Source organism: Eleutherodactylus coqui, chromosome 5 (genome assembly GCF_035609145.1).
Source record: "Eleutherodactylus coqui strain aEleCoq1 chromosome 5, aEleCoq1.hap1, whole genome shotgun sequence".
NCBI lineage: Eukaryota > Metazoa > Chordata > Amphibia > Anura > Eleutherodactylidae > Eleutherodactylus > Eleutherodactylus coqui.
Genome location: NC_089841.1, coordinates 129,162,030 through 129,186,877, shown reverse-complemented (window position 1 = coordinate 129,186,877; position 24,848 = coordinate 129,162,030). Strand labels below are relative to the sequence as shown.

General features: G+C 45.6%; 2 protein-coding genes across 2 annotated transcripts in view; one reads left to right on the top strand and one right to left on the bottom strand.

Annotated features, from left to right (window-relative positions):
* Positions 1-218: 218 nt before the first annotated feature.
* Positions 219-5,326, bottom strand: LOC136627763 (uncharacterized). Its single transcript, XM_066603133.1, has 2 exons — positions 5,200-5,326; positions 219-2,443 (listed from the first exon to the last, which is right to left on the bottom strand). The coding sequence occupies exon 2, from the start codon at positions 2,433-2,435 to the stop codon at positions 288-290; it is 2,148 nt and encodes a 715-aa protein (XP_066459230.1). The 5' UTR covers positions 2,436-2,443; positions 5,200-5,326; the 3' UTR covers positions 219-287.
* Positions 5,327-7,782: 2,456 nt separating this feature from the next.
* Positions 7,783-24,848, top strand: part of ALDH7A1 (aldehyde dehydrogenase 7 family member A1) — a 41,545-nt gene continuing 24,479 nt past the window's right edge. Inside the window, exons 1-7 of the mRNA XM_066603132.1 lie at positions 7,783-8,006; positions 19,773-19,826; positions 20,599-20,664; positions 21,342-21,422; positions 22,096-22,219; positions 23,560-23,692; positions 24,653-24,697. Coding sequence (XP_066459229.1) covers positions 7,815-8,006; positions 19,773-19,826; positions 20,599-20,664; positions 21,342-21,422; positions 22,096-22,219; positions 23,560-23,692; positions 24,653-24,697 — 695 coding nt within the window. The 5' untranslated portion in view covers positions 7,783-7,814. The remainder of the gene's footprint in view (positions 8,007-19,772; positions 19,827-20,598; positions 20,665-21,341; positions 21,423-22,095; positions 22,220-23,559; positions 23,693-24,652; positions 24,698-24,848) is intronic.

The window sequence follows — 24,848 nt, the reverse complement described above, 5'->3', positions numbered from 1 at the left end:
TTCAGAGAGTGGTCCCTCTGCATGATGTGGATGGCGAGCAGTCGGTGACTCGGAGCTCAGCCTCAAACTTCGAAGTGCATTTATTCTTAAACGCTGCAACATCTAAGAATAAAACATACATGTAGCAATAGGCATACTTGTCCCGGATTTATGCTGCCTGTGGTTTGGAATCCCATAACTTTTCGACGTAACAAATGTAATAAAGGCCTCTTCTTTATTTTTTTTTTTATTTAAAAAATAAAAATGTGATTGTATTCAAGTGTATAAGACAAAAAAAGATAATAGCACTAATAACTCCTTTTGTTTAGCCTCTGTTCTGTCATGTCTCTGAATACGGACGTCCACAAGGAACGATCTTTTGAATGGCGACAATCAAAGAACTTTAAGACATCGGTCATCAGGGGTAATAGGTGCGAATTAGTAGAAGAGCCACAGAGTGTCTTTGAGATTGTTGCTTTGTGTGTGGAAACCAGATCCCGTCTCAGTGTTCCGATTGGAGCTTTACCGTGCCATATAGAATTCACCTTGGTACGTTGTCTGTGAACATTTGCATTGTGCGCCAATGCTGCAAGCCTAAGACGAGCTTCTAATGCATCCATTTTTAAATGAACCTTTTTTGGCCTGTATTTTGCTACAAAATGGTGATATACTTCCATTTCTCCAGTATGTAAAAACTGAGAGAGATGATTAAGATCTTTGAGGACTTTGGGATTCATTACCACGTCATACAACGCAATATACGGCTGAGAGTTTTCTTGTATCCAAGGTTGACAATGCCGTTTAAGATTTGTTAAGGGTCTATGTGCACATGCATGGTACAGTTCACCATGATCCCATTTATGTTGGTCAGTCACATGCAGAAGCAGAGTTTGCCACAGTTCGCGAAGCACCTCCGCATTTCCATTGCTGGTACCGGTGCACCACCACAAGTGTTTCTTAATGCTGGGAATCCAGTCTGCTATCACAGAACAATTTTCCTTCCTGCTGGCAGCTAGAAGACGTTTCTCTATGCTTTTTGTATATTGCCAAACATCATACTCATGCCGGATCCTGTAGTACTGCTCACAAGTCTTCTTTATTTTTGGATGATTGTCCGTAGCAACAGATACAACCTCAAACTCGTCCTGTAATATCCTATTTAAGCACCTTACAAATGCTTTCCTTTGCAAAGCCGCATAGGAGTTCGCTTTCGTCCCCTGAACAGTTTCAAAGTCAACGATTCTCTTGGTTGCTACATCAAGGAAAGTGTAAAGGCCGTACCTTGAGCCATTCTCGTAAGTCCTGCATTGTCCACTACCTGCAAGACACATCCGAGTGCCTAAGGAAGCTTCGTTGAGTCTTAGACGTTCTTGCTGCCAGTGAATGTCCACCGTAGGAAACAGATATTTTTGTTGATATATGGCATATAATGTGTGTGATATGAACTGCAGCCCCAATAATTGACACATCTCTCGAACTTTCTGAAAATTGGACCCACTGAATAACACAGCAGCGGAACTCAAAACATTTCCAAGAGCAACATCACCTCTGGTAGGCTGGCTGTGCCACAGATGAAAGATATGGCCTTGACGGCACTGACCGGTCACAGACAAGTAGGAGCCCAAAACATGTTTTTGTGTCCGAATAAGGGGGGCGTTACAGTCTGCATTGTTACATCTAATCTTCTCGAACAAAACATCAAGGCACGACTCGAACACTATAAATTTGCGTTCTTTTACGCAGCTCTCATCGACTGTTTCTTGACGCAGGCAACTGTCCCGGTCCGAATATACAGATGAGTGAGACATGTGGTCCTGGGTTGGTGCCGAGCAGCGAGAGGCATTCGTTACCCCAGATTCTTTTAGCAGGGTTGACTGTTGTGTTTTTAATCCGTAAATCATGAGGTTATCTTCAGCAGTTACATAGGAGCCAGCATTCACAGAGCGATTCGATTTTTTGGCAGTAGACGTGTGGTACATATGGTCGTGGTCTATCTTCCAAGGCTGCCCTCCAATATTGAACTCAAATTCTGGCCACTGTGCACCTTTGTCCTCGGTGTTGGTGTAGGGATCCGTCTGTGTGATAGCATCCACCATGAAAGGAGTATGTTGTGGAGGGATAGTGTCTTGCAGAGCAGTTAAGGTAAGTGGTGCGCAGAAGATGGTGGGTATTGCATCCGGTCTCAGGGCTCTTCTCTTACTGTGCCCTGGAGCGTAGCACTCCGACACAAAATGGTCTGAACAAATCCGAAAAGAACTGTTATTCTTTTTATAAAAAATGTTGTCGGCCAACGCATCGATGTTCCCAAAGTACTGATGGTTGTTTTTTTCAATACTTCTCAGCCATAGCTTTATTCTGCGGAGACTAGATGGGAATGCGTGCATTATAACTCCATCCTCATTGCAATTCTTCTTTGTAGTCTTATGAATACAGCCATTGACGATACAAGAAGGCATGACTGAATCTGAAAATAGAAAAATGATCAACAGGCGTTATAAAAACCTAGGAAAGCGCTTGTACAGTTACCCTTACCCCGCTCTATACAACTCCTGAACAAGGTCAGATCGTTTCCCTGGCCTTCCCCATCCCAAGACTGGGGCCATGTCTAGAATAAATAGGCAACACTAGATTGTGATACTGCCCCCCCATGTACAAGAATATAACTACTATAACACTGCCCCCTATCAACAAGAAAGTAACTACTATACCGCCCACCCATGTACAACAAGAAATGTAAAAGGTACGTTCACAGGTAGTGAGGATCCGCAACAAACCTGCAGCATATTTCGCACTGTGGACTTTGGTCAGTATCTACACCAAAATCTGCATTATTTGGTGTGGATTTTGACAAGGATCCACAGCGGATTTCACTGTTTCAATTGAAGGGGTGACGTCTGTTGCAGATCTACAGGATATTCATTTTTACATGGTTTTTGGGGCAGATTTTGATGTGGACTTTTGGCAACACACAGCACAGGAGCCGAGCGCCTGCCCATCCATAGTGAAAACAGCAACCAAAACCCCATCACATCAACGCCAGCAGTAATCACAGAGCGCATCTCCTATTACATATACGGCCAGCGCTGATGGGGCAGAAGCACGCCACATCCTCCATGTGCTTGAAGGCAGCGTGACACCATGGGGCAGTTCATGCAGGATGCATGCATCACGTCTCCCGGATGCAACGCAAAGCTTGTTTTTTTTTACTGAAGTCAGACGGTGTGCCGCCGTGGTGGCAGGGGCGGCTGCAAATAGTGACAAGACTGAAAAAAGTTGTTGCCATTGGCAAATTCTTGGTTGCATTGGTGACCATTTTAGTCGCCATATGAAGCCTTGATCCTGAATCTTTAGCTTTGAGAGCTATAGCCACCCAAGTGATAACCTGGAGCCTTTCAAAGTTTTAACATAATACAATTTTTTTTTTTTTTTTTAAATACTACTACTAATAATATATTCCCCTAAGTAACGCCAGTAGCCGCGCAGAGTGAGAGGTGCTCCTTGCATCAGCTCTGTCATTTAGTTTATAGGGGAGTTGGGTCTAAGTGAGTGTAGAGGTTGTGGGGGACGATGGACAATGGGGGGCCGTGGGGGGATGCCTGGCATAGTTAGTGCATTTAATATGTGGCCCAAAACAACTCCCCTTCTTCCAATGTGGTCCAGAGACCCCAAAAGGTTGGAACCACTGAAATCAGCTATGTAAACCTGAGACCCTCCAAATGGAAGAAATCCATTACAGATTGATGCAGCGGCCCAGTCAGCTGACAGCTGGGGGAAGCCAGAAAAACCAAGCAATGTAGCCTTACAAGTGGGAGCTGAGCAGCGCAGAGGGGACCCCGTTGACTATAATGGGATCCGCCCACTTTCCGCCCAGCTTTAAGAAGTGCCGCATGCGGGGCTTTATCTTCTGGTATTTCCAGCTGATCCTCGGCAGACCCCCTGGCTGAGGTCCCGGCGCAAAAATGAAACTGCTCCAACGATTTTATTAAACCGTTAGGCTGCATGCACATGGGCGCACACGGATTCGGCACGGTGACCCTGCGTATCTGTCCGTGTCCTCTTTCTTCTGTAGTGCGGATATGTCGGCTGTCACACATGCACAGTACAGATGTCCCTGTGCCATCTCTGGGCGATGATGTGGAATCCGAGACCTTTCCAGAATTCTCATTCCAGATAGGCCGCAAAGCGGACGGCTTCCATCGACTTCAATGGAAGCCGTCCGTGCAGAAAACGCTCTGACATGGAGCATGCTACGATTTTTTCCCCTGCAAGTGTAAATTGCAGTTGATTTCCGCTCGTGGAACCATGACTTTTGCATTGCATGCTACGGACAGACATTGCTGCAGACGCCCGCCGCAGGTTCTGCAGAAGCAGGACTCCGCCCGTGTGCCACCAGGTCCTCTTAGACAAGCAGACTCTCGCTTGAACAAGTGACGTCACCACTAATCCGTTTGCCCCGCGCAGCCTGTCTAGGCAGGCAGATACATCGTTGGCTCGTAAAACAAGGATCATTCCGTTCCCGTATAAGTAAGCGACGGGACGACTGCTGTTTACATAGAGTGAGCAACGGCCATTTTTCTGCTCGCAGAAACTGAGCGATGAATGAAAAGCGATCGGCTCTCGTTGGTCGTCGGCTCGCGGTCAGACCGTTTTCACTTTCGTCAGTTTGGATGATTTGAGCGCTAATCGTTCTGTCTGCAGGCACATCAGGCCGGCCCACAGGCACAGCTGTACTGCGTATTACACACAATGGCCACACCTGTAATCGGCGGTGACCGGCGTCAGTGGAAGGGCACTGATTGGCACTGCCCCCTTATTGTGTATGAGACACGGAATGAAGAACCTTCTGTTTTTCACCGCCCAATTGTCCTCTGCGGGTGCAGACTAAACACTATGTACACAATTACACTGCGAATGTGTGGCGTACATACGCAGTGTCGCTAAGCAACAGAGCCAGAGATTTTTTTTTTTTTAAAAGGCAGCCTGCGCAGGATACGTGCGTCAGATACGCTGTCACACGCAGCGCAAAATTGCTGCCCAGACAGCGAACCACTAGGTTTTACGCACACGCTCTTGTGGGGCGTCCCTGAAGCAAACGGCTCTGTCTCACTTAGTAGTACAATGTGAGCAGCAGTGTCATCCTCCAGAGCAGCACTCCTACTGCAAGCAGGCAGACTGCGGTAAGTGGCCACTCTATCCCCCACCGCACACACAAGTACTTACTGTGCCGCAGATGGTCTGCAGAAGAGGGCGCGGACCTTCCGCCAATCACTCGGTGGCCGAGCCCTTTACCCGTTACCTTCCGGTGCTCGCTGCCGGCGGCCAGGATGTACGAGCAGACGGGGAGGAGTCCGCATCGCAGCGCTGTGTGTAGAGGGGCGGGGCCACGAGGACACGTGACCTAGAGATGCCGCGAGGAGGAGGAGGAGGTCACGTGTCCTGCTGCCGGAGCGGTGGCCGCCATGCACAGCGGCTTGTGCCGGTGCTCCGGTAGTCAGACAGACACGTTGTAGCACGCGCATCTGTTGCTTTAGTAGAAAAACAATGAAAGAACATAGAGCTTTTTACTTCAGACAAAATATGTCAGTAATTCAAGAAAGCACCACTAAAATATACTGCTGGGCTAATGCCCCTAACTGTTCCCCAAACTGCAACATGTACAGAAATCGCAGCGTCTGACGCACCTGTGTTAGGCCAAATGCCCACGGACGGACAATCACGGCAAGCATTCGCGGTCAGACACCCGCCGTGAATCCCGCAGCAATGACCGTCCATAGACATGCTGTGGTAAACGACTGTCCCCTGCCCACGGGGAGAATCGCAGCACGTTCTATTCATTGCGGAAAATCAAGCGGACGGCTTCCAATGCAGTCAATGGAAGCCGTCTGTCTCGCAAATTGCATATGGTCACGTATGCATACGGTTTTCCACACGGATGTACAGCATATGGACAGTGTATCATCCGTGCGGAAGAAAGAATGCAAGCAGGGAATGACATCAGAAAGTTGTCCAACCTCATGGAAACACCCTTCTATCGCCCAGGCGACATTCCCTTGGGCCGTAGTGGCGAGAGCTGTTAGTAGTATAAACCACTTAAAAGAAAAAAACTTAGGCTAACTTCATACGGACCAGCACGACATTGGGCCGTGAATCCCGCCCCCCATTACGCTCACCATCCATGTGAAATTCCCAAGGATGCGAGGCGTTTTCATGTCAAAACAGCCTCACATCAGTTCGGGGATGCAGGGATCCTCCTGCACAGCTGTCAGCCATGGCAGAGGATTGCAGAGTTTCAATGGGAGACACCGCATTGCATTCACCTAGCCCGTGGTGCGACGCTGCCGCCAGCCCCTTTGAAAGCAATGGGCGCTGCGATGCGAGAGTATGCAACAAGATAGAACATGCCGCAATTTGTTTCCCGTTATGTGAGCAGTAGAGATGAGCGAGCATACTCGGTAAGGCGATATACTAGAGAGAGCATCGCCTTTTTCGAGTACCTGCTGGCTCGTCCCTGAAGATTCAGGGGGTTGGCGCGGGCCAGCGGGGGGGGGGGGGGGGAGAGGGCAGGAGAGTGAGAGAGATCCCTCTCTCTCTCCCTCCTGATCCCCTCTGCAACTCCCCGCTCAACCCCGCGGCCCCCCCCCCCCCCAATCTTCAGGAACGAGCCAGCAGGTACTCAAAAAAGGCGACGCTCTCTCTAGTATATCGCCTTACCGAGTACGCTCGCTCATCTCTAGTGAGCAGTGATCCAACTCTAAACTTGAGTCTCCAATATGGCTTGTCATTTAAAAAAAAAAGTCTACTGGGGCCAATTTAGGGGACACTATTACTACTAGAGCTGATATAGGGTACACCATTACTAGTAAGGCCACTGTGCACATAGCAGCCTACCCCGAGCTGACTTAGAATATGTTTAGACGCAGCGGAAATGCTGCAAAACGTTCACAGTTGAAGTTTGTGTAGCAAATAATACATTTCCGCATCCAAAAAACAGTCAAAATCCTTCGTAGGCTTCCCGCTGTCAGCGCTCCTCGGCTTCCAGTTCCCAGCAGCCTGGTCAGGTGCGGCGTCACTGGTCAGCCAAAATACGCACCAATGGTACCAAATTTGCGTGCGCAATATGCAGTGAATAGAACCCATTCATTTCAATATGTTCTTTTACATGTAGTTTTCTGCGCATTTTGGTTGTGCATGTTCTATTTTCCTGCCGTGTCACAGAAGTCAATGGGGATGCGCAAAAGCATGTACAATATTCTAGGAGATGCATTGTTAAGAAAAAAGAACACATCTGAAACTTATTATACTAATTAGCCATTTCAACGGCTAGGAGCATCGTGTGTATTTGTTTGCAAGCGCAACTGCCCGTGACTTGCGCACGCAAAAGGTACAGTAACATGACAATGGGGCGCTTATGCATGCGAATCCACAGCCGCTCATGTGAAGCCAGCCTTATGCACCAAAAGCTTTGCTGCAGTCACTGTAATAAATCTGACACATTTTAGGACTGTCTAGTGTGAGTTGGTTACACTATTAGAAAGTATTAGTAAATAGACCCCCATATAACGCTGTGCAGAGGATGGAATATGTTGGCTTTATAGAAACAACAGGAAATAAACACGCCAACTCTTTTGGAAACAAAAGTAAACTCTGCAGCAGCCTTCTGTCATGGCTGTGAGCAGCGTGTTGCAGCAGCCAGCTTGGCCTGTGCTTGCCGTATGTGCTGACACAGCTATGTAGGCAGTGCCTGCATCCCACCAATCTGAGGCCCAGCACGCTGGAGGTGGATCCTCTTATAACAGCTCTCATTAGCCAGCTGCATCCCTCAGTCTGACTTCACCATGCTGCTCATAACCTTCCCACTATCCAGACATTTTGTGCTCAAGAGGAAAATCTTTTCTTCCTGCTGCAGGCAGATGTCAGCTATGTCTACTCTGCTCATTAACCAGCCCCAGTATGCATGGCTGAAAGAGCTGGGCCTGAAGGAGGAGAACGATGGTGTGTACAATGGTGCGTGGGGAGGAAAAGGAGAGGTATGTGTGCTGCTGCTGCTAGATCTCACCTAGGAGTGATGGTGCAAGTCCTGGCCTCCTCCCGCTGTGTCCACACATGACTGCAGAGCATTGCAGGAATACACTGCAGAAATGTGCATTATACCTCACCATACTTTATGCTTCTTCTCCCCGCTTAATGCCGTTGCATCGAGTCTCTGCTTGTGTGCATATGTCTCACTGACGTTGGCTATGTAACCTGTCTAGGTAGAGTTTTATGTATCGATGCCTTTTACTGCTGACACAAGCAATCTGCGTCGCTGTCACTGCAAAAGTAATGAGTAAGATTACTTTGTAGCAACTGGCAGTTTTTCAGAATGTGACAATTCCTGCACTTTGCACTCTGTTAAAAGAATTGTCCCACTATGGACTTATGCACAAGATAGGTAAGTGTCTGATTTGCTGGTGGTGCTACCAGTCACTAGAATAGGGGTGCTGAACGCCTTGTTCCTTTTCACCGCACAACTGCAACGAGGAGACATCTGACTTGAGCGATGGTCAAGTACGTGCCCTGCCGCTCCACTCAGTGGCTACTAGACTGACAAACGCCAAGTGCTGTCTCCGTCAGTCTGGTAGATAACATAAGGCGCAGCAGCGTGCGAGCTTCACTGCTACTCTATTCGAACTGCTCCACACCGTAGTCATGTAATGATCGATGAGGGCCTCAGCAATCATGCCTCTTTTACACGGGACGCTTTTTGCTCACAGGAGCGAGTGGCGTCATCGCTAGTTGCTCGTGCGGAAAATTTAGACAGGCAGATAATCGTTGCAAATTGTTCAGTGCTTTATGTTCCTATGCTGCACACAGAACGGGGAGAATTAAAGGGGTTGTCCCGCGCCGAAACGGGGTTTTTTTTTTTATTCAATAGGCGCGAGACAAACCCAATGCATGTGTTAAAAAAAAAAAAACGTTTAGTACTTACCCGAATCCCCGCGCTGCGGCGACTTCTTCCTTACCTTAGCAAGATGGCCGCCGGGATCTTCACCCACGATGCACCGCGGGTCTTCTCCCATGGTGCACCGTGGGCTCTGTGCGGTCCATTGCCGATTCCAGCCTCCTGATTGGCTGGAATCGGCACACATGAAGGGGCGGAGCTACGAGGACCAGCTCTCCGGCACGAGGGGCCCCATTCACCAGGGAGAAGACCGGACTGCGCAAGCGCGTCTAATCGGGCGATTAGATGCTGAAACTAGACGGCACCATGGAGACGAGGACGCTAGCAACGGAACAGGTAAGTGAATAACTTCTGTATGGCTCATATTTAATGCACGATGTACATTACAAAGTGCATTAATATGGCCATACAGAAGTATATACCCCCACTTGCTTTCGCGGGACAACCCCTTTAAGATGTAATGAGAAGTGAGTGAGACGGTGATTATTTTTTTGCAGGCTGAAGTTGAGCAACAAACGAAAAGTGCACAATGGCTTGCGTTTAGACGTAACTTTTATTGCACACTTTTTGTTTGACCGACAATCGTTATATGTAAACAGGCCTTCAGCTATTTATCACCTATTAGTGTATCTTGACGCCACCAGGAAGTCCTGGTGGAGTCAAGATTGACGGGGTGACGCCCCCTAATGCTGATTGGCTGCAGAGATGACTCCCCCTGCAGGTCCTTGCAGCTCAGTTGGATGCGTACAGTGTCCCCCTGCTATCGGTGATTTGCGGCGTGCTGATGTCTGAGCCTCCCCCCTTTGAGCTCCTTCGGTCCCAGCAGCATGCTGATATGCAACCCAGTGGGCACACGCACCCCTTCCCTGCTGTCCCCAATCCGTTTCAGCGCTCATCCGATCGTAGGAGCATGCTGATGGATGCAGGGGAGGAGATTTTCAGAAATGTGATCGCCACAGCCGGCTCTACATCCATTTTACAGGCTGCGGCGGCAGGATAGGCTGAGGCATCTCTAATTACCCATAGTGTAACGGTAATGGTCAGAGCACAGGCGGAACGAGCATCAGGAGCACAGAGGCTGCAGAGCTGGGGCGTCAGTGCAGGGGGCTTTGCAGCAGCGAAGTGCGGTAATGCTGCGAGCGGCAGCGCCGCTGAAAGGAGACAACGGAGCCCTGAGGCAGCAGAGGCCGAGCCTCAGTGCTGGGGCCTTTGCTACTGCGCCGAGGTGCCGGCTTCCGCTTACCCAGCGGAGATGGTACAGGGGACGGCTGCTGCGAGTGAACTCCTAGCAGCACCATGTGCGCATCTTGCTGCCTACACTGCACGGTGAGGCTCAGTTCATGTTAGCCTTACATTATGCAAGGCAATTGGTTCAATGTTACCCATGTAACATGCTACTATTTCCAGCTAATAATGTAAGGCTAACATGAGCCTCACCGTGCAGTGTAGGCAGCAAGATGCGCACATGGTGCTGCTAGGACCTTGGAGAAGTCACCAATGGGGAGCTAGAGACGTGACAGGGGCGTTCCTGCATTGAACACCTGTCACACCCCTAGCTTCATGGTGGCGTCAAGATACACTAATACCTCACCTATCTTGCAGACTGGTAATGTCCAATGTAGGGCAACCCTCTTAAGGAAATGGTTGCATTTTTTTAATCAAATTCAAAGTGAACAGGCAATTATTTTATAAAGGAACTTGTCGCATCCTTAAACTAAGTTTTGGTGCTGTTAGTGGACGCAACAGGGAGGTGGGTGATGTAATTTTTATGCTTGCCTGGTTCCTGCAGTGCCCGCCACTGAAGATTGCGCATGGCAGTGAAAATCGGACTCCTTTTTTTTTTTTTCTCGTTTTTTTCCCACAGTGCCACACACACTCTACCATAGGCTTGCTAAGAGCGCCTTACCTGGCTACCTGTTACATCCCCTAACGGCGTCATAATTTAGTCTATCGGGGCTGTAAGAAGGTGACAGGTTCCCTTTAGGGGCCTTTTACTTGGGCCAATGATTGGGCATGAATGGGTTGTTTTTTTTTGTATGAGTATTCATTTATTTAATTGATCAGGCCGTGAATATGCTTGAAGTCCGCTGACAAATGAGCAAATGCTTGAATCTACTGTACCTTTTAGATGCACTGTATACTGTGCTGCTTTGTTGTACACAAATCATCTATGAATAATACCGTAGTCTTTTTCTTAAAGGGAATCTGTCACAGAGGTAGAGGACGCAACAATCGTTAGAACTGGGGACAATGTTTGACGTGTTAAAGGGAACATGCGCCGTCCACAATAAGTAGGCCTGTGCGGAGGCTTCCACTCTGACCTTTGTGTATTTGGAGCGAAAGCCTCCATGCTGACCTCCCATGTAGTGACCAGCGCTTGAAACTGCAGGCACGGCTCCCATTGATTTCAATGAGAGCTGTGCCTGCAGTTACAAGCGCCGATCACTACACAGAGGCTGGCACAGAGGCTTCTACTTCGACCTCTGTGTCATTGCAGCACTGACAGAATGCGCCCACTCAGCGGACTGGTCGGGGTCCTGAGCGATGGACCCCAGCCGATCAACTATTAATGACTTATCCTGATGATAGCTCATCAGTAGTATTTCACTGGAAAACCCCCTTTTAAGTTATGGTGCTTATAGTTTAGGTGACGTGCCGTCCGGCAGCTGTGTTGCATGCTTACCTGGTTCCCCCTTCCTGTTGTGTTCCTCGGCAAAGTCAACATACTCGGCTAACTTGTTGATTTCAGAAGGCTGTGTGCCCACTCCCGTAGAGATGAATGGGAGTGCACGCGCTCAGCCTTCTGTAAAGTCAAGCTGCTGTGCGAGTACTAACTCTTCCAGGTGAGTTAGTTTATGGTGCTTTTAGTTGATGATGGGTTCCCTATCCGCAACGGAGTGCCAATAATGATGGGCACAACATGTAAATATTTGTCAAAAAGAGGTGGAAACTATGGATCTTATAATTGTAGCATGCAACTAAAAGAAATGGGCCCCAAAAAAGCAGCACACCTTTCATATGGATAACAGTTAACATCCCGTTTATTGCAAAAAACCCACACAATATTAAACACTTAACCCGAATACTCTTGCCAGCTCTGAAGAGAGCTGGAGTTGGTCAGCCTACAAGTGAAACTCCCATGTAATAAGTAAAACTACACATGCTAATGTGTGCAGCAGTCTGATATTGCATATCTTAATACAAACCTATTACGGTATATACAAATGGTATATGTAGAGTTAAAAAGTTCAAGTGCACACATACAAAAGCCCATTTAGACACAATTATCGCTCAAAAGCCATCTTTTGAGCGATAATCGTTGCATGTAAATGTGCCCATCTTTCAGTTTTCTGCTAAACGATGGATCTCAGTTCGTCTTGAAATCTATCGTTCAACAGAACAGCTGATGGGAAGGACCGCACGCTGTGTTCTGCCCGGGAACCGCTGATAACTGCTAATTGCATTGTCTCCGCTGTCAGCCCACCAGCAGAAAAAAATTAATTTATTTAGAGAACAGCGGGCGATCCTCTGAATAAATTTGGCTTCTGACGGCTCACGCGCTACAAATTGGTATCAATACACATTAGTATTAGCAGATTATGCAAAATGATCACTCAAAAGCCATCTTTTAAGCAATCATCTGTGTGTCTAAACGGGCCTTAAGGCTGCTTTCACACCTGCGTTACGGCCCAATCGGGGTTACCGTCTCACTGCCTCATTTTTGGAGTAGAGAAGCTAAAATTCAACTGTTAAAAAAAGATAGCAACTGGAAAGGCTTCAGTTTGCTTCCATTCTGTTGGGTTTCTGTTTTTCTGGATGGAAAAATAACTGTCTATAGTGTTGTTTTTCTGTCCAAAAAAACGGAAACCTGACAGATTTCAAGCAAATATAAGCCTTTTTCTCGTGTGTCTGTTTCTTTCTTTTTTTTTGTTTTTTCTTCTGTTTGAAACCGTTATTGAAATCCATTTTTATTTTTTTGTTTGATTTCAGTTTCTCTCCTCCAAAAACGGAGCAGAGAGGGTTAAAAATAACCCAATAGATATAAAATATGAATCAAAATGATATAAAGAGCTCAGAAGCTGCACACAGTAGCTATGTATACAGTCTGGATGCAATGGCATCCCCTGACGTATCCTCCAACAGTAAAGGCGAGCTTATGCCAGCCAAAAAAAGCTTATTAGATATGCGTATAGCAAATCAAAACGGAGCTAAAATAGCTAACCTCTATAGAAACTGACGCATAAATGTGAACTCGTGCGTATTCCTGCATTTTTTTTGTGGCTTTGGCAAGGGTAATAAGTATTGAAAAACCTCCAAATAGATGGTCCCAATATCCCCCCGAATGCCATACCAGCTGTGCAAAAAAGGAGAAATTCCTGTTGCCAAACACTTAATTCAATAAGTGGTATGTAATCACAATTTGCATGTCACTACAGCTACGTATTACAATACACGTGAATAGCTTGTAAAGGCCCATCTTTTGAGGGATCTTTCGAGCGATAATCGTTGTGCCTAAACACGTGGCCATCCTGCACTTTTCGTGCACTGCTAGCTGATTGTTAAATTGTGTGGTCTTATCAGGACTGCACGCGGAGTTCTCCATGGGTAGTGCTGATAGCATTGTTTCCCGTCCGAGAACAAAGGAGCTGAATAGAGATAAGAGCCCTCCGGCTATTAACTACTTTCAGCTAAAGGCTTCATTTGCACGCTAATGAGCTATTAAAGGGGTTGTCCCGCGAAACAAAGTGGGGGTATACACTTATGTATGGCCATATTAATGCACTTTGTAATGTACATTGTGCATTAATTATGAGCCATACAGAAGTTATTTGCTTACCTGTTCCGTTGCTAGCGTTCTCGTCTCCATGGAGCCGTCTAATTTTCAGTGTCTAATCGCCAGATTAGACGCGCTTGCGCAGTCCGGTCTTCTTCTTTTCTGAATGGGGCCGCTCGTGCCGGAGAGCGGCTCCTCGTAGCTCTGCCCCGTCACGTGCCGATTCCAGCCAATCAGGAGGCTGGAATCAGCAATGGACCGCACAGAAGCCCTGCGGTCCACCGAGGGTGAAGATCCCGGTGGCCATCTTCACCAGGTAAGTAAGAAGTCACTGGAGCGCGGGGATTCAGGTAAGCACTATCCGGTTTTCTTTTTTAACCCCTGCATCAGGTTTGTCTCGCGCCGAACGGGGGGGGGGGGGGATATTGAAAAAAAACAAAAAACGTTTCGGCGCGGGACAACCCCTTTAAGTAGCTAAGTTGCTACTTATTAGTTTATGCAAAATGATCGCTCTAAACTGTCGTTTGACCGATCATCGCTCCGTGTAAATGGGCCTTTACAGTGCAGACAGCTGATACAGAATGGTGAGGAAAACACTTGTCTCAAGGCATTTTCCTGGCTGACTAGATACAGACAAGCACCAATGCACACATATACGAGCCACCTAGACCAGTGATGGCGAGCCTTTTAGAGACAGTTTCCAAACTGCAACCCAAAACTCACTTATTTATAGCAAAGTGCCAACACGTCAGGGGGCGGGGCTTATCGCAACATATGAGTTTTACCTTCATCCCTATAAAAAGGACAGGGCTGTTTCAAAATGGAGAGTGAGGAACGCTATGTGTCTTTTTTTTTTCTTCCAGCTGGAGCCCTGGAGTACCATTGGTGCAGATTTTGACTGGAAATTAGCTGCTTACCAGTAGCTGATTTCATACTACGCAATACTCCCCCTCAACTCCTCCGTAGGCTTACCACTGTCAGCGCTCCCCGGCTTTTGGTTCCCAGCGGCCTGTAGTGGCCTCACCTGACCAGCAGTGTTGAATCTGACCAGGCCACTGGGAACCGGAAGCCTATGGAGGAGGTGAGGGGTAGAGATACATAGTATAAATTAGGCTGCAACTATGTGGCTGATTTCCAGTCAAAATCCACACCAATGGTGTGTCTTTTGACCGGTTTTTTTTTTTGGATGCATAAATGTCCGCTGCAGACATTCCACAGCATTTCTGCTACATGTAAACATATCAAGTCAGCCTGAGGTATGCTGCCACGTGCAGAGTGGCCCCAGTAGTAAGTGTCCCCCATATTGGCCCTAGTAGTAATAGCGCCCCCCCCCCCCCCCCCCGAAACCAATATACTTACCATCTCCTTGTCTTCAAAGCAGTGTCGCTTGTCGCTGATCATAAAAGTGTGTGCCCGCAGACACCATATTTCTTCTGCTGCGCAACCATGGAGGGGAGGGGAGGAGGATCCCAGGTGCGCACACTGCTGTCAATTTGTGCACCCATACCAGTGCCAAGAAGTGATTACCAGCCGGTAAGCCGTGGCAGAGAGGGTTCTGTTTGCCCCCTTTGGCACGCATGCCATAGGTTCACCAGCACGGACCCAAGCAATACAAATAGTATATAGTTTAGCCCGCAGGATAATTGCCTATTTAAAGGGGTATATGTTTATAAACAGTGCCCATCCTCAGGATAGGTCTTCAATATCAGATTGGTGAACCTCCACCGCTTACGACCCTTGACAATTATCTTTTTGACGTGGGTACGAGGCACATGTAGCAACTGAAATCCATTCACTTGAATGGGACTGAGCTGCTTTTAGGTCGTGTGACCAATAAATGGGCCGTCGCAGGCCTGTGAAGTCGTGGAGCTTCTCCAAATGCTGTGGTCTCTTCAAACGGTTGACAGTGGCCCCAAGTGGCAGACCAATCTGATATTTATGTCCTATCTTAGAGATAGGTTATCAGTATTTGGGTCCCAAAACCGTCTGTGTGAACTTAGATCAGGTCTTATACTTGTTGGAAAACTTGCGTTGTCATGCCTTTGTTGCAGGTTGCCTTGCTCCTCTCACTGTTAACATCACCTTATTAGCCATGGTGTCTTGCCCCTTTGGAGCTAAAAAATATATCTTCCTGTAGTCGCTCTGCTGAACTTTGAAATGTTAAGTTAATAAGTGACTTCTTGGCCTTACTATTTAAAAGTCATCATTATATAAGCTAATTTAATATTGTTAAAATGTAACCCTAGACTAAAACTGACAACTCAGTCATTTAGCTCCGTACGCAGCACCCACTGCCCTCTCCTATGCCTATGGTCACCTCTGCATTCAGTTGTCTGGTTTTCGGTTCCATCTCAAGAACAGAGAAAAATGGATAAAGCCGCATTCTGTCAAATCCCCATTGATCTCAATGTGGCTTTTTCTTTTTTTTTTTTTTTTTTTTTTTTCACCTCTGTTAAATTCAGCTACGCTTGGTTTCCATCTGTTCCAGGAAAACAAAGACTGAACGGAGACCTTTTTTTTCTTTCTTTTTTTTTTTTTTTTAATCCAAAATAATGGAAACCAAACAAAATAGACCTTTTTTTCAAAGCATTGCTGCCAATAACTGATACACAGAAACTATTTCATTTGTACCAGATTCTGCTTTCTTTTAATGGATGCTTAATACTTGAATAGCCACTATTTACACTGAACGATCAGTGATCAGCTCATCGTTCAGTGTAAATGGCGTTTGTTCAGTACTGAACAGCCACTATATTATGTCAATGGAGAGGGGAGTGTGAGGAGAGAAATCTCCTGCAGCTGCCTTGCCCCCCTGCTGGCCGCTCTGTGACTTGTCAGTACTACTAGCTCCCGTACAGGAGCGAGGACACACAGATGAGTGTCGGGTATCGTTTGCCCAACATTCGTCCCGTTGAAATGGACCTTTACAACGGTATAGTGCAGCGGTCTTCAGGATGACAGTTCAATAGTCTCTTCTGTTCTGCTTAACCAAGTTACTTGGCGTCTGTTTCCTGTGCTCGAATGTCTCCAATACGTTACCTGCAGTCTCAATAAATCTGGTCTCTAAATTGTTGCAGGTTCACATTGTCTTCTAACCAACGTTCTCTGCATCACTCATCTCAGGTGGAGGTGATGGTAGCAAGGACATATGTCCAACAATTGCACCAGCTAAACTGGGTTTGTCTGCATTGCACGCTTTTTCCTAGTCTCATCAGTACTGCATCTAGCTCTTGCTCACTCTCTGGATTCAGACCTACAGCAGAGCAAGAAGTCTCCAGATTGCTTTCCTCAGCTCATCCCACCAACTGTGCTAACAAACCTCTTCCCTCACACCTCCTCTGGTCCCTCTCCCCGGTGGTTATCTCCCACCGCACGACTATATTCACCCTCTCTCTGACCTCTGGCATTTTCCCCTCTTTCAAACATGCTATCATATCCCAATGGATTCTTGACTCCACCGATGCTGCCAACTATCGACCCATCTCAAATCACTCCTTCTCCAAATTATTAGAACGCCTGGTCTACTCCCGCCTTACAAGCTATCTCTCGGGAAAACTCTATTCTTGTTTCCTACAGTCCGACTTCTGCCCTTTGCACCCAACAGAAACTGCCCTTACAGAAGTGTCAAACGACCTGCTAACCGCTAAATTGAGGGGTGACTACTCCCTACTGATCCTCCTCGACCTCTCCACAGCATTCAACACCGTTGACCACAAACTCCTCCTCAATATGCTTCACTGCATCTGAGCAGGAGTGAAGCACTGCTCTTTCCTGGTTCTCTTCCTAACTACCCTGTTTCCTTAAAAATAAGACAGGGTGTTTGTTATATATATTTTTGCTCCAAAAGCTTTTACTTTTTTACATGTATAGCTGCCTGGACACTATTTAAATTGACTTTTTATTTACTGTAATAGGTGTATTTTTGGAGTAGGGCATATATTTCAAGCATCCTCAAAAATCCTGAAAATTCATGCTAGGGCTTATTTTCGGGGTAGATCTTATTTTCAGGGAAATGGGGTATTTGACCTCTCATTTAGTGTATCCCTTGCAGGCTCTACCTCCGCCTCTTCCCCTTGCTGTGGGGTCTCCCAAGGATCATTCCTCGGCCCCCTCCTCTCTTCCATCTACGCAGCCACTATTGGACAAAACATCAGGAGATTTGGCTTTCAGTACCACCTCTTTGCTGATGACACCCAGTTATACACCTCCTCCTGTGACCTCACAGCACCGTTCCTTCAGAATGCCACTGACTCTCTGCTGTCTCTAAAACTATGTCCTCCCTCTACCTAAAACTGAACCTCTCAAAAACTGACCTACTGGTGTTTCTGCCCTCTACTAACCAACCTCATCCTGACATCTCCATCTGTGTGTGGCACCACCATAACTCCCAGACAGCACGCCCGCTGTCTTTGGGTTACATTCAACTCTGATCTCTCCTTTACCCCCTACATACAGTCTCTGGCCCGAACATGTCAGCTGCACCTCAAGAACATCGCTAGAATCCGCCCTTTTCTCACCGTGGACATACTAGAAATGCTCACTATTGTCCTCCTCCACTATCAGCTCGATTTTATTGCAACTCGTTGCTAATCGGCGTCCCCTGCACCAGATTCTTCCATCTCCAATCCCTCCTGAATAGAGCAGCCAGGCTCCTCTTCCTGTCCAGCCGCTACTTTAAAGGGGTTGTCCCGCGCCGAAACGGGTTTTGTTTTTTTTCAACAGCCCCCCCCGTTCGGCGCGAGACAAACCCGATGCAGGGACCTAAAGAAAAATCCGCACAGCGCTTACCTGAATCCCCGCGCTCCGGTGACTTCTTACTTACCGGCTGAAGATGGCCGCCGGGATCTTCTCCCTCGGTGGACCGCAGGGCTTCTGTGCGGTCCATTGCCGATTCCAGCCTCCTGATTGGCTGGAATCGGCACGTGACGGGGCGGAGCTACACGGAGCCGCTCTCCGACACGAGCGGCCCCATTGAGAAAAGAAGACCGGACTGCGCAAGCGCGTCTAATCTGGCGATTAGACGCTGAAAATTAGACGGCACCATGGAGACGAGGATGCTAGCAACGGAACAGGTAAGTGAATAACTTCTGTATGGCTCATAATTAATGCACAATGTACATTACAAAGTGCATTAATATGGCCATACAGAAGTGTATAGACCCACTTGCTTTCGCGGGACAACCCCTTTAATGCCTCTGCCCTGTGCCAGTCACTGCAATGGCTGCCCATCAAATACAGAATTCAATTCAAACTCGCCTCCCTCATCCACAAAGCTCTCCATAGCATCGTGCTATATTGCATCCCTATCTCAATCCACCACTCGGCCGTCTCCCTCCACTAACGAAATTAGATTAAGCGCTCCTTTAATTCAAACCTCTCATTCCCGCCTCCAAGACTTCTCCAGAGCAGCACCTGTCCTCTGGAACGTGCTACCACAAACTATCCGGGCAATCCCCAACACACACAACTTGAGCTGTGCTCTACAAACGCACATCTTCAGGAAGGTATACCATATCCTGTAAACCAAATCCCTCTTTACTCCCCCTGATAACATGCTCCCTGTCCTACTGACTGCAATCCCTGCTAGCCGCAATCATCTGCTCTGCAGTTACACCGATTCAGCCACTATACAGCTTAATTTGACTATTGTCTGTGTGTATAGCACCCCTCACGCTTCACCTCACCATACCGTGCACATCTCCAGCCCCTTTACCTTCTGTATCACCCCATTATCTGTAGTGAGCAGGACCCTCACTCCTACTGTCTCCATCATCTGATTACTACATGTTCCCCCTGTCTTGTAAGTGCTGCGTAATATGTTGGCGCTATATAAATTATAATTATTTGTATGAAATAGCATAAACGTGTATATCATGAAAGTATTGAGATTACATGACCAAAAAGTTACAAGGATTATAGCTGTCAGATTTATGTGCTAAAAATTGCTGCAGTGTCTGGCAATTTAAATGCGGAGGCATATCTTAGTTTACAGATAGGACTATATATGTATAGATTGTATTTACTGGCATGTGTGCCTATTGTTTTGCCTAAATAAATGTATATTCTCTTTTCTTCTAGGTTGTGACGTCCTATTGTCCTGCTAACAATTTACCAATCGCCAGAGTACGACAGGTAATGTAGGGAAAGGGTCTTTTATTAGCCGTTACTGTTTTGTAAATCTATACATTTTCTACACAACCTTACATTGAGTCCACCATGATAACCGTATCATCTACTTATGGTAGGTGTCTCAACGATGAGGACCAGAGGTAAGTGAAAGATTGGAAACGTGTTAAAAACCCCAAATCCAGATGTTTCACTTCTGGAATTACTGCTTACAAATTTAATATAGTTCAGTTCTTTATTTCTTGCTGTTCCACCGCACACAGTGAAAGCTCATAGACAGCAGGTTTACAATGACAATAGCTTGCTCTATTGCCTCTGACCACCTTTTAATGAAGTAAAGTATCAGTAGTGTCATTGGATAGTCCCTTTTTGATATTGGAGTTGAGACACTAATAATTTTTTTGACTCCCCCTCACTACTGCCTTTGCATGCCTAATGCTCCATTTCTACTCCCCACCACTACTGCCTTTGTATACCTAATGCTCCATTTCTTTTGACCAGGGAAGGCCATCTTGGCACATAAAAGACTTTGTTTTCATAGTTTTTATTTTTGTATAGATTATGTAATACATCATAGGAAATGGCTGTCTAATGGCTACTTTAGTATACTAGATGGGGAGTATCTGAACTTAAAGGGAAAAAGCGGGTACTCCTATGTAAGCACTTTCCTCCCCATGTTGAGGCAGGCATGCCTGCATAAGGAGTGCCCTAAGAGGATGTAGCAAAGTTGGTTCCAAGTCATTCTAAGTTATGACTATTTTATACTTCTCTATTTCAGGCTACTCTTGAAGAATATAATGACACGGTCACTAAAGCAAAAGAAGCTTGGAAGATCTGGGCAGATGTGAGTAGGAAAAAGGAGTTTGAAAGACTAGGGTCCAGAGCTGTAATCGCAGTTCTGCTGATTGCTATTAGAAAAAGTTGTCAGACCCCTATCTGGTTAGCTGAACTCTTATAAAGCAGTGATGCACTTGGCCTCGGGTTTCTGTATGTTGCTTGGTATAATGCCTACAGTTCCTAAATTGCAAATTGCCAGAACAAGCCTTGTGCGGACATTGGGACTCATTATCAATAAAAATACTTCTTGCGAGTTAGGCTACTTTGTCACGATACGCATTTGGCCAGTTTTCTGTATCTTTGTTCTCAAAGGCTATAGACACCTTTTTGGGGGCTAATTTTTATTTATTTATTTTTAATGCATGTATTTTTGACTAAAATGCAATAGGGTTTTATTAAAACTTTGTACCACTTGGTTTCAACAGCTTCTATATATCACAGTATGTAGCAAGCTGCAGAATACTGGTAATTAGCACATCCCTCATTGAGCTCATCTGATGACCAGAGACCAAGTCATCGGATAAGCTCATCCATGGACTTGCTTGTATTCTGTAGCTATATATTTTGTTGCAGAGGCCAAACAATGCAATGTTGTTGTGTGTTGTGTTTTTACAACTGCTGAATAGTTTATAGGTAACTAATCATTTTCTCTTATTCTTATTCTATTTCCAATTTTCCTTATAGATTCCTGCTCCTAAACGTGGGGAAATAGTGCGCCAAATTGGTGATGCTCTTCGAAAAAAGATCAAAGTTTTAGGACATCTGGTACAGAATCTAAACTAAATATATCCGTGACTTGACAAGCAGTAGAATAGTTGGTTTTCGAGGTTCTACAGATTCCAGTTTCATGCGGACACATTATGTGTCCTAAATAGTGTAAAATTTCAGAACGACGGTTGCATGAAGGCAATCTGATATTTGTATGACCATCTGTAGTCGCTGAGAGCGGTCAATGTTCCAGCTTATGGCCTTCGTGTTCTGTTAAAGGGGTCCAAGTTATAGTTTAACTGTAAAATCCCTTCTGCATATACTATAACAAATGGTGATCTACTCTCCTCTCCCCGCTCCCATTGTGTCCCATGGCGCTGCTTAGGGTCTCCTCTGGTGTCGCGTTTACAGGCTGCCCCTGTTACTTTAGTACATGGGGAAGATGTTTTAGAGATGAGCTGTAACTCGGACAAACCCTTAAATTGTTGTGGCTACTTCTATTCTCTGGTTCTTTAGGAATGCTGCACTCCTTTCACACTTGTCAACCCTTCTGTTATGAGCCGTATGGGAACATTGACTTTTGCTTTTATCGCTGGACTGTTGTGAAGGGTTCAGTAACTGAACTAGGACCTCTTAAATGAACGTAGGGACAAAAAAAAAACAGATTGTAAAGGAAGTCTTATTTTTTTTCTATGGTTTCTGATGTGCATAAATACAATTACTTTTTCAGGAATCCTTGGAAATGGGGAAGATTCTGGTGGAAGGCATTGGTGAAGTCCAAGAATACATCGATATATGCGACTATGCTGTAGGCCTTTCCCGTACTATTGGTGGACCAATATTGCCATCAGAAAGTAAGTTGTTCTAGAGAAGAATGACATACAGTGCCCAACACAGCACCAAGTGGAGTACCTGCAGCTCTGTAGTATTAAGCCAGTGGAACTTCCTGTGCAGCCATACAGCCTCCTGTACGAGGGTCTATTATGAGCCCATACACTCATTCTGTGTGATCTGAAGACTAACAGTGTTGTGTGTTTCAATAATTTTTTAGAACAATGCCCTGCGGTTCATAATTTAGTGATTTTTCTCCTACTTTTTAAAATATCACACCTTAAATACTACAAACAAAATTCTTCCAATGTATGTGAGACTGCTTTCCATACGTGTTTTATCCAATAATTGAGTTTATGGCTTACATTTGCCCTTTTTTTTTTTTTTTTTCTTTGAATGGCAGTTTAGTGTGAAAAGGGCCTAAGAAAATGAATATGCTTTTTAACTGCCATTTATTTGTCTTTTTTTTTTCGTCACCCATGCGTTCTTTCTGTAATGGATGTATTTTTTTTTTATTTTTTTTTTTTGAAAAGTTGAAAGTTGCAGCACTGATCTGTAGTGCTTCAGGGGTGTTGCTAGTGTCTTAAAAATCATGGCACACGCATCAGGGCATATGTGCCAACATGCACACACCAATTGATATATGCACATGTATAGTTATCAAACCAGCGCCAAATACTACCGCTATACACTGATTTACTATCTCTAAACTGTTGTACAAAGACCAGAGTGAGTTGTTTCCAAACTTCAGTCCTCAAGTTTGTTTTCAGGACTTCCTCAGTGTTGCGCAGGTGATGTAATTATTGTCAGGTCTCAGACATTGCCACAGGTGTTCTTACTATAGGATATCCAGAAAACATGACCTGTTGGGGTGCCTTGAAGACTGGAGTTGGGAAACACTGGTGTACGCTGTAAAAACAATACCCCTCCCCCAAAGATGGCAAAATCATGTCTCTTATTTTGTTCTAATTTCATTCCACTTTGAAATTTTTAGAACGTTTTTCAGTAAATTATACACAATTGAAAAATACAGCTTGTCCTGCTGTCCAAGTCCTCAGACAGCTACGTCGACGGAAAAATAAGTTGGGAGAAAACAAATTTTCAAAAAATCAGAGGGGGAGAAAACAAAACATTAAAGGCTTTATATGGAGGAAGTAAGAGTTTATTCAGTTTTTTTTCTAACTTCATTGACCATATTGTGGTAGATGAGGTTAGAGCATATAACTGCATGGTTATCACTGACGTTTACTTTCTTTTAATGTTGCTGATCTGACACGCAGGTTTAGCTTACTTCAAATAAATGTTGGGTAGAATGCCACTATTATGTATCTTTCTGAACTGATGGACTCCTGTTGTAATCTAGGACCTGGACATGCGCTGATAGAACAATGGAATCCTGTAGGACTGGTGGGAATTATCACCGCTTTCAATTTTCCAGTTGCTGTGTATGGTTGGAACAACGCTCTTGCTCTTATCTGTGGGGATGTCTGCCTATGGTAAGAAATCACTTTATAAGGTGAATTAACACATGGTAGATTTGTTGCAGAAATGTCAGTGATTTGTCCCATTTCTAGTGAATGGGGTTTGTAGAAATCCACTGGTTTGCTACGATACAACCCCATTCAGGTGAATAAAACCAATTTCTGCAACAAATCTGTTTGAGTTCACCCATATGCTGTAAATCGCTTGTTCAGACCTCAGCTATCTGAAACGCATGATATGGACACATATTGAAAGAGGTTATCCAATTTTTGTATTCACACTGATGAGGGGCAAACACCCCGAAACAGCTGTCTGCGTATGGATTCTCACTTGGCTTTCAATTCCCAGTCATTGTTACAAGGCTTGTATAAAGAGTCCAACATTGACTTGCAGGAATGCTGCCTTCTAATAGGTGGCGCTGCAAAGGTATTGTTCAATCTCCCTTATTTGCACCTTATAAGGCAGTACGGCTTTGTGTCGGAGCCCTGAAACTGGGCGCATGGTTTTAAGTTTCCAGTTTGCTTAGGGTAGATTAGGTCTTAACCCTTTCCAATCCAATTTGTTTTCAGATTTTCCTAGGGGGCTTACTCTTTTTCTGCCGTTACAACGGGGCTATGGTAAATGCTGGCTAAAGCCAGTAATGCATGAGGTGACCCGTTGGATAGGCTCCGACAGCAGAGAAGCTGGCAATATACAGTAAGAGAACCCCAACGGATGTCTTCCAACAGCAGAGCTGTACAGCCTTAAATCATAATGTCTTTAGACGTCACAGTGGATTGGAAAGGGGTAATCTTTGCCTGCTTGGGGCTCCGCCACCCGTTGCTCTCCTGCAACTACTGTTCAATTGTCCCTCACTTTCCACCTTTTTTTCTTTTTTTCTCTTGGTGCTAGATCATCACATGATTTATACTTTTTATTAGTAGTTTGGACACTTCTGGTGATTCCATCATTAAATCGTCTATTTCTTCTATTAGGAAGGGTGCTCCCACCACATCTCTGACTAGCGTTGCAGTGACCAAGTAAGTGTTTCACATTTTCTCTTACTTTATTCATCACAGTAAAAATTATATCCCATTTTCATAACAATTGAATAAGCAGTAGCAGGAACTAAAAATTCCTTAATCGTCCTGCTTGATTTATTTAGTACTATTCTTTTTTTTTTTTTTTTTT

Coding starts and splice junctions, on each gene's coding strand:
- LOC136627763 (XM_066603133.1), bottom strand. CDS start 2,435: ATGCCTTCTTGTATCGTCAATGGCTGTATTCATAAGACTACAAAGAAG.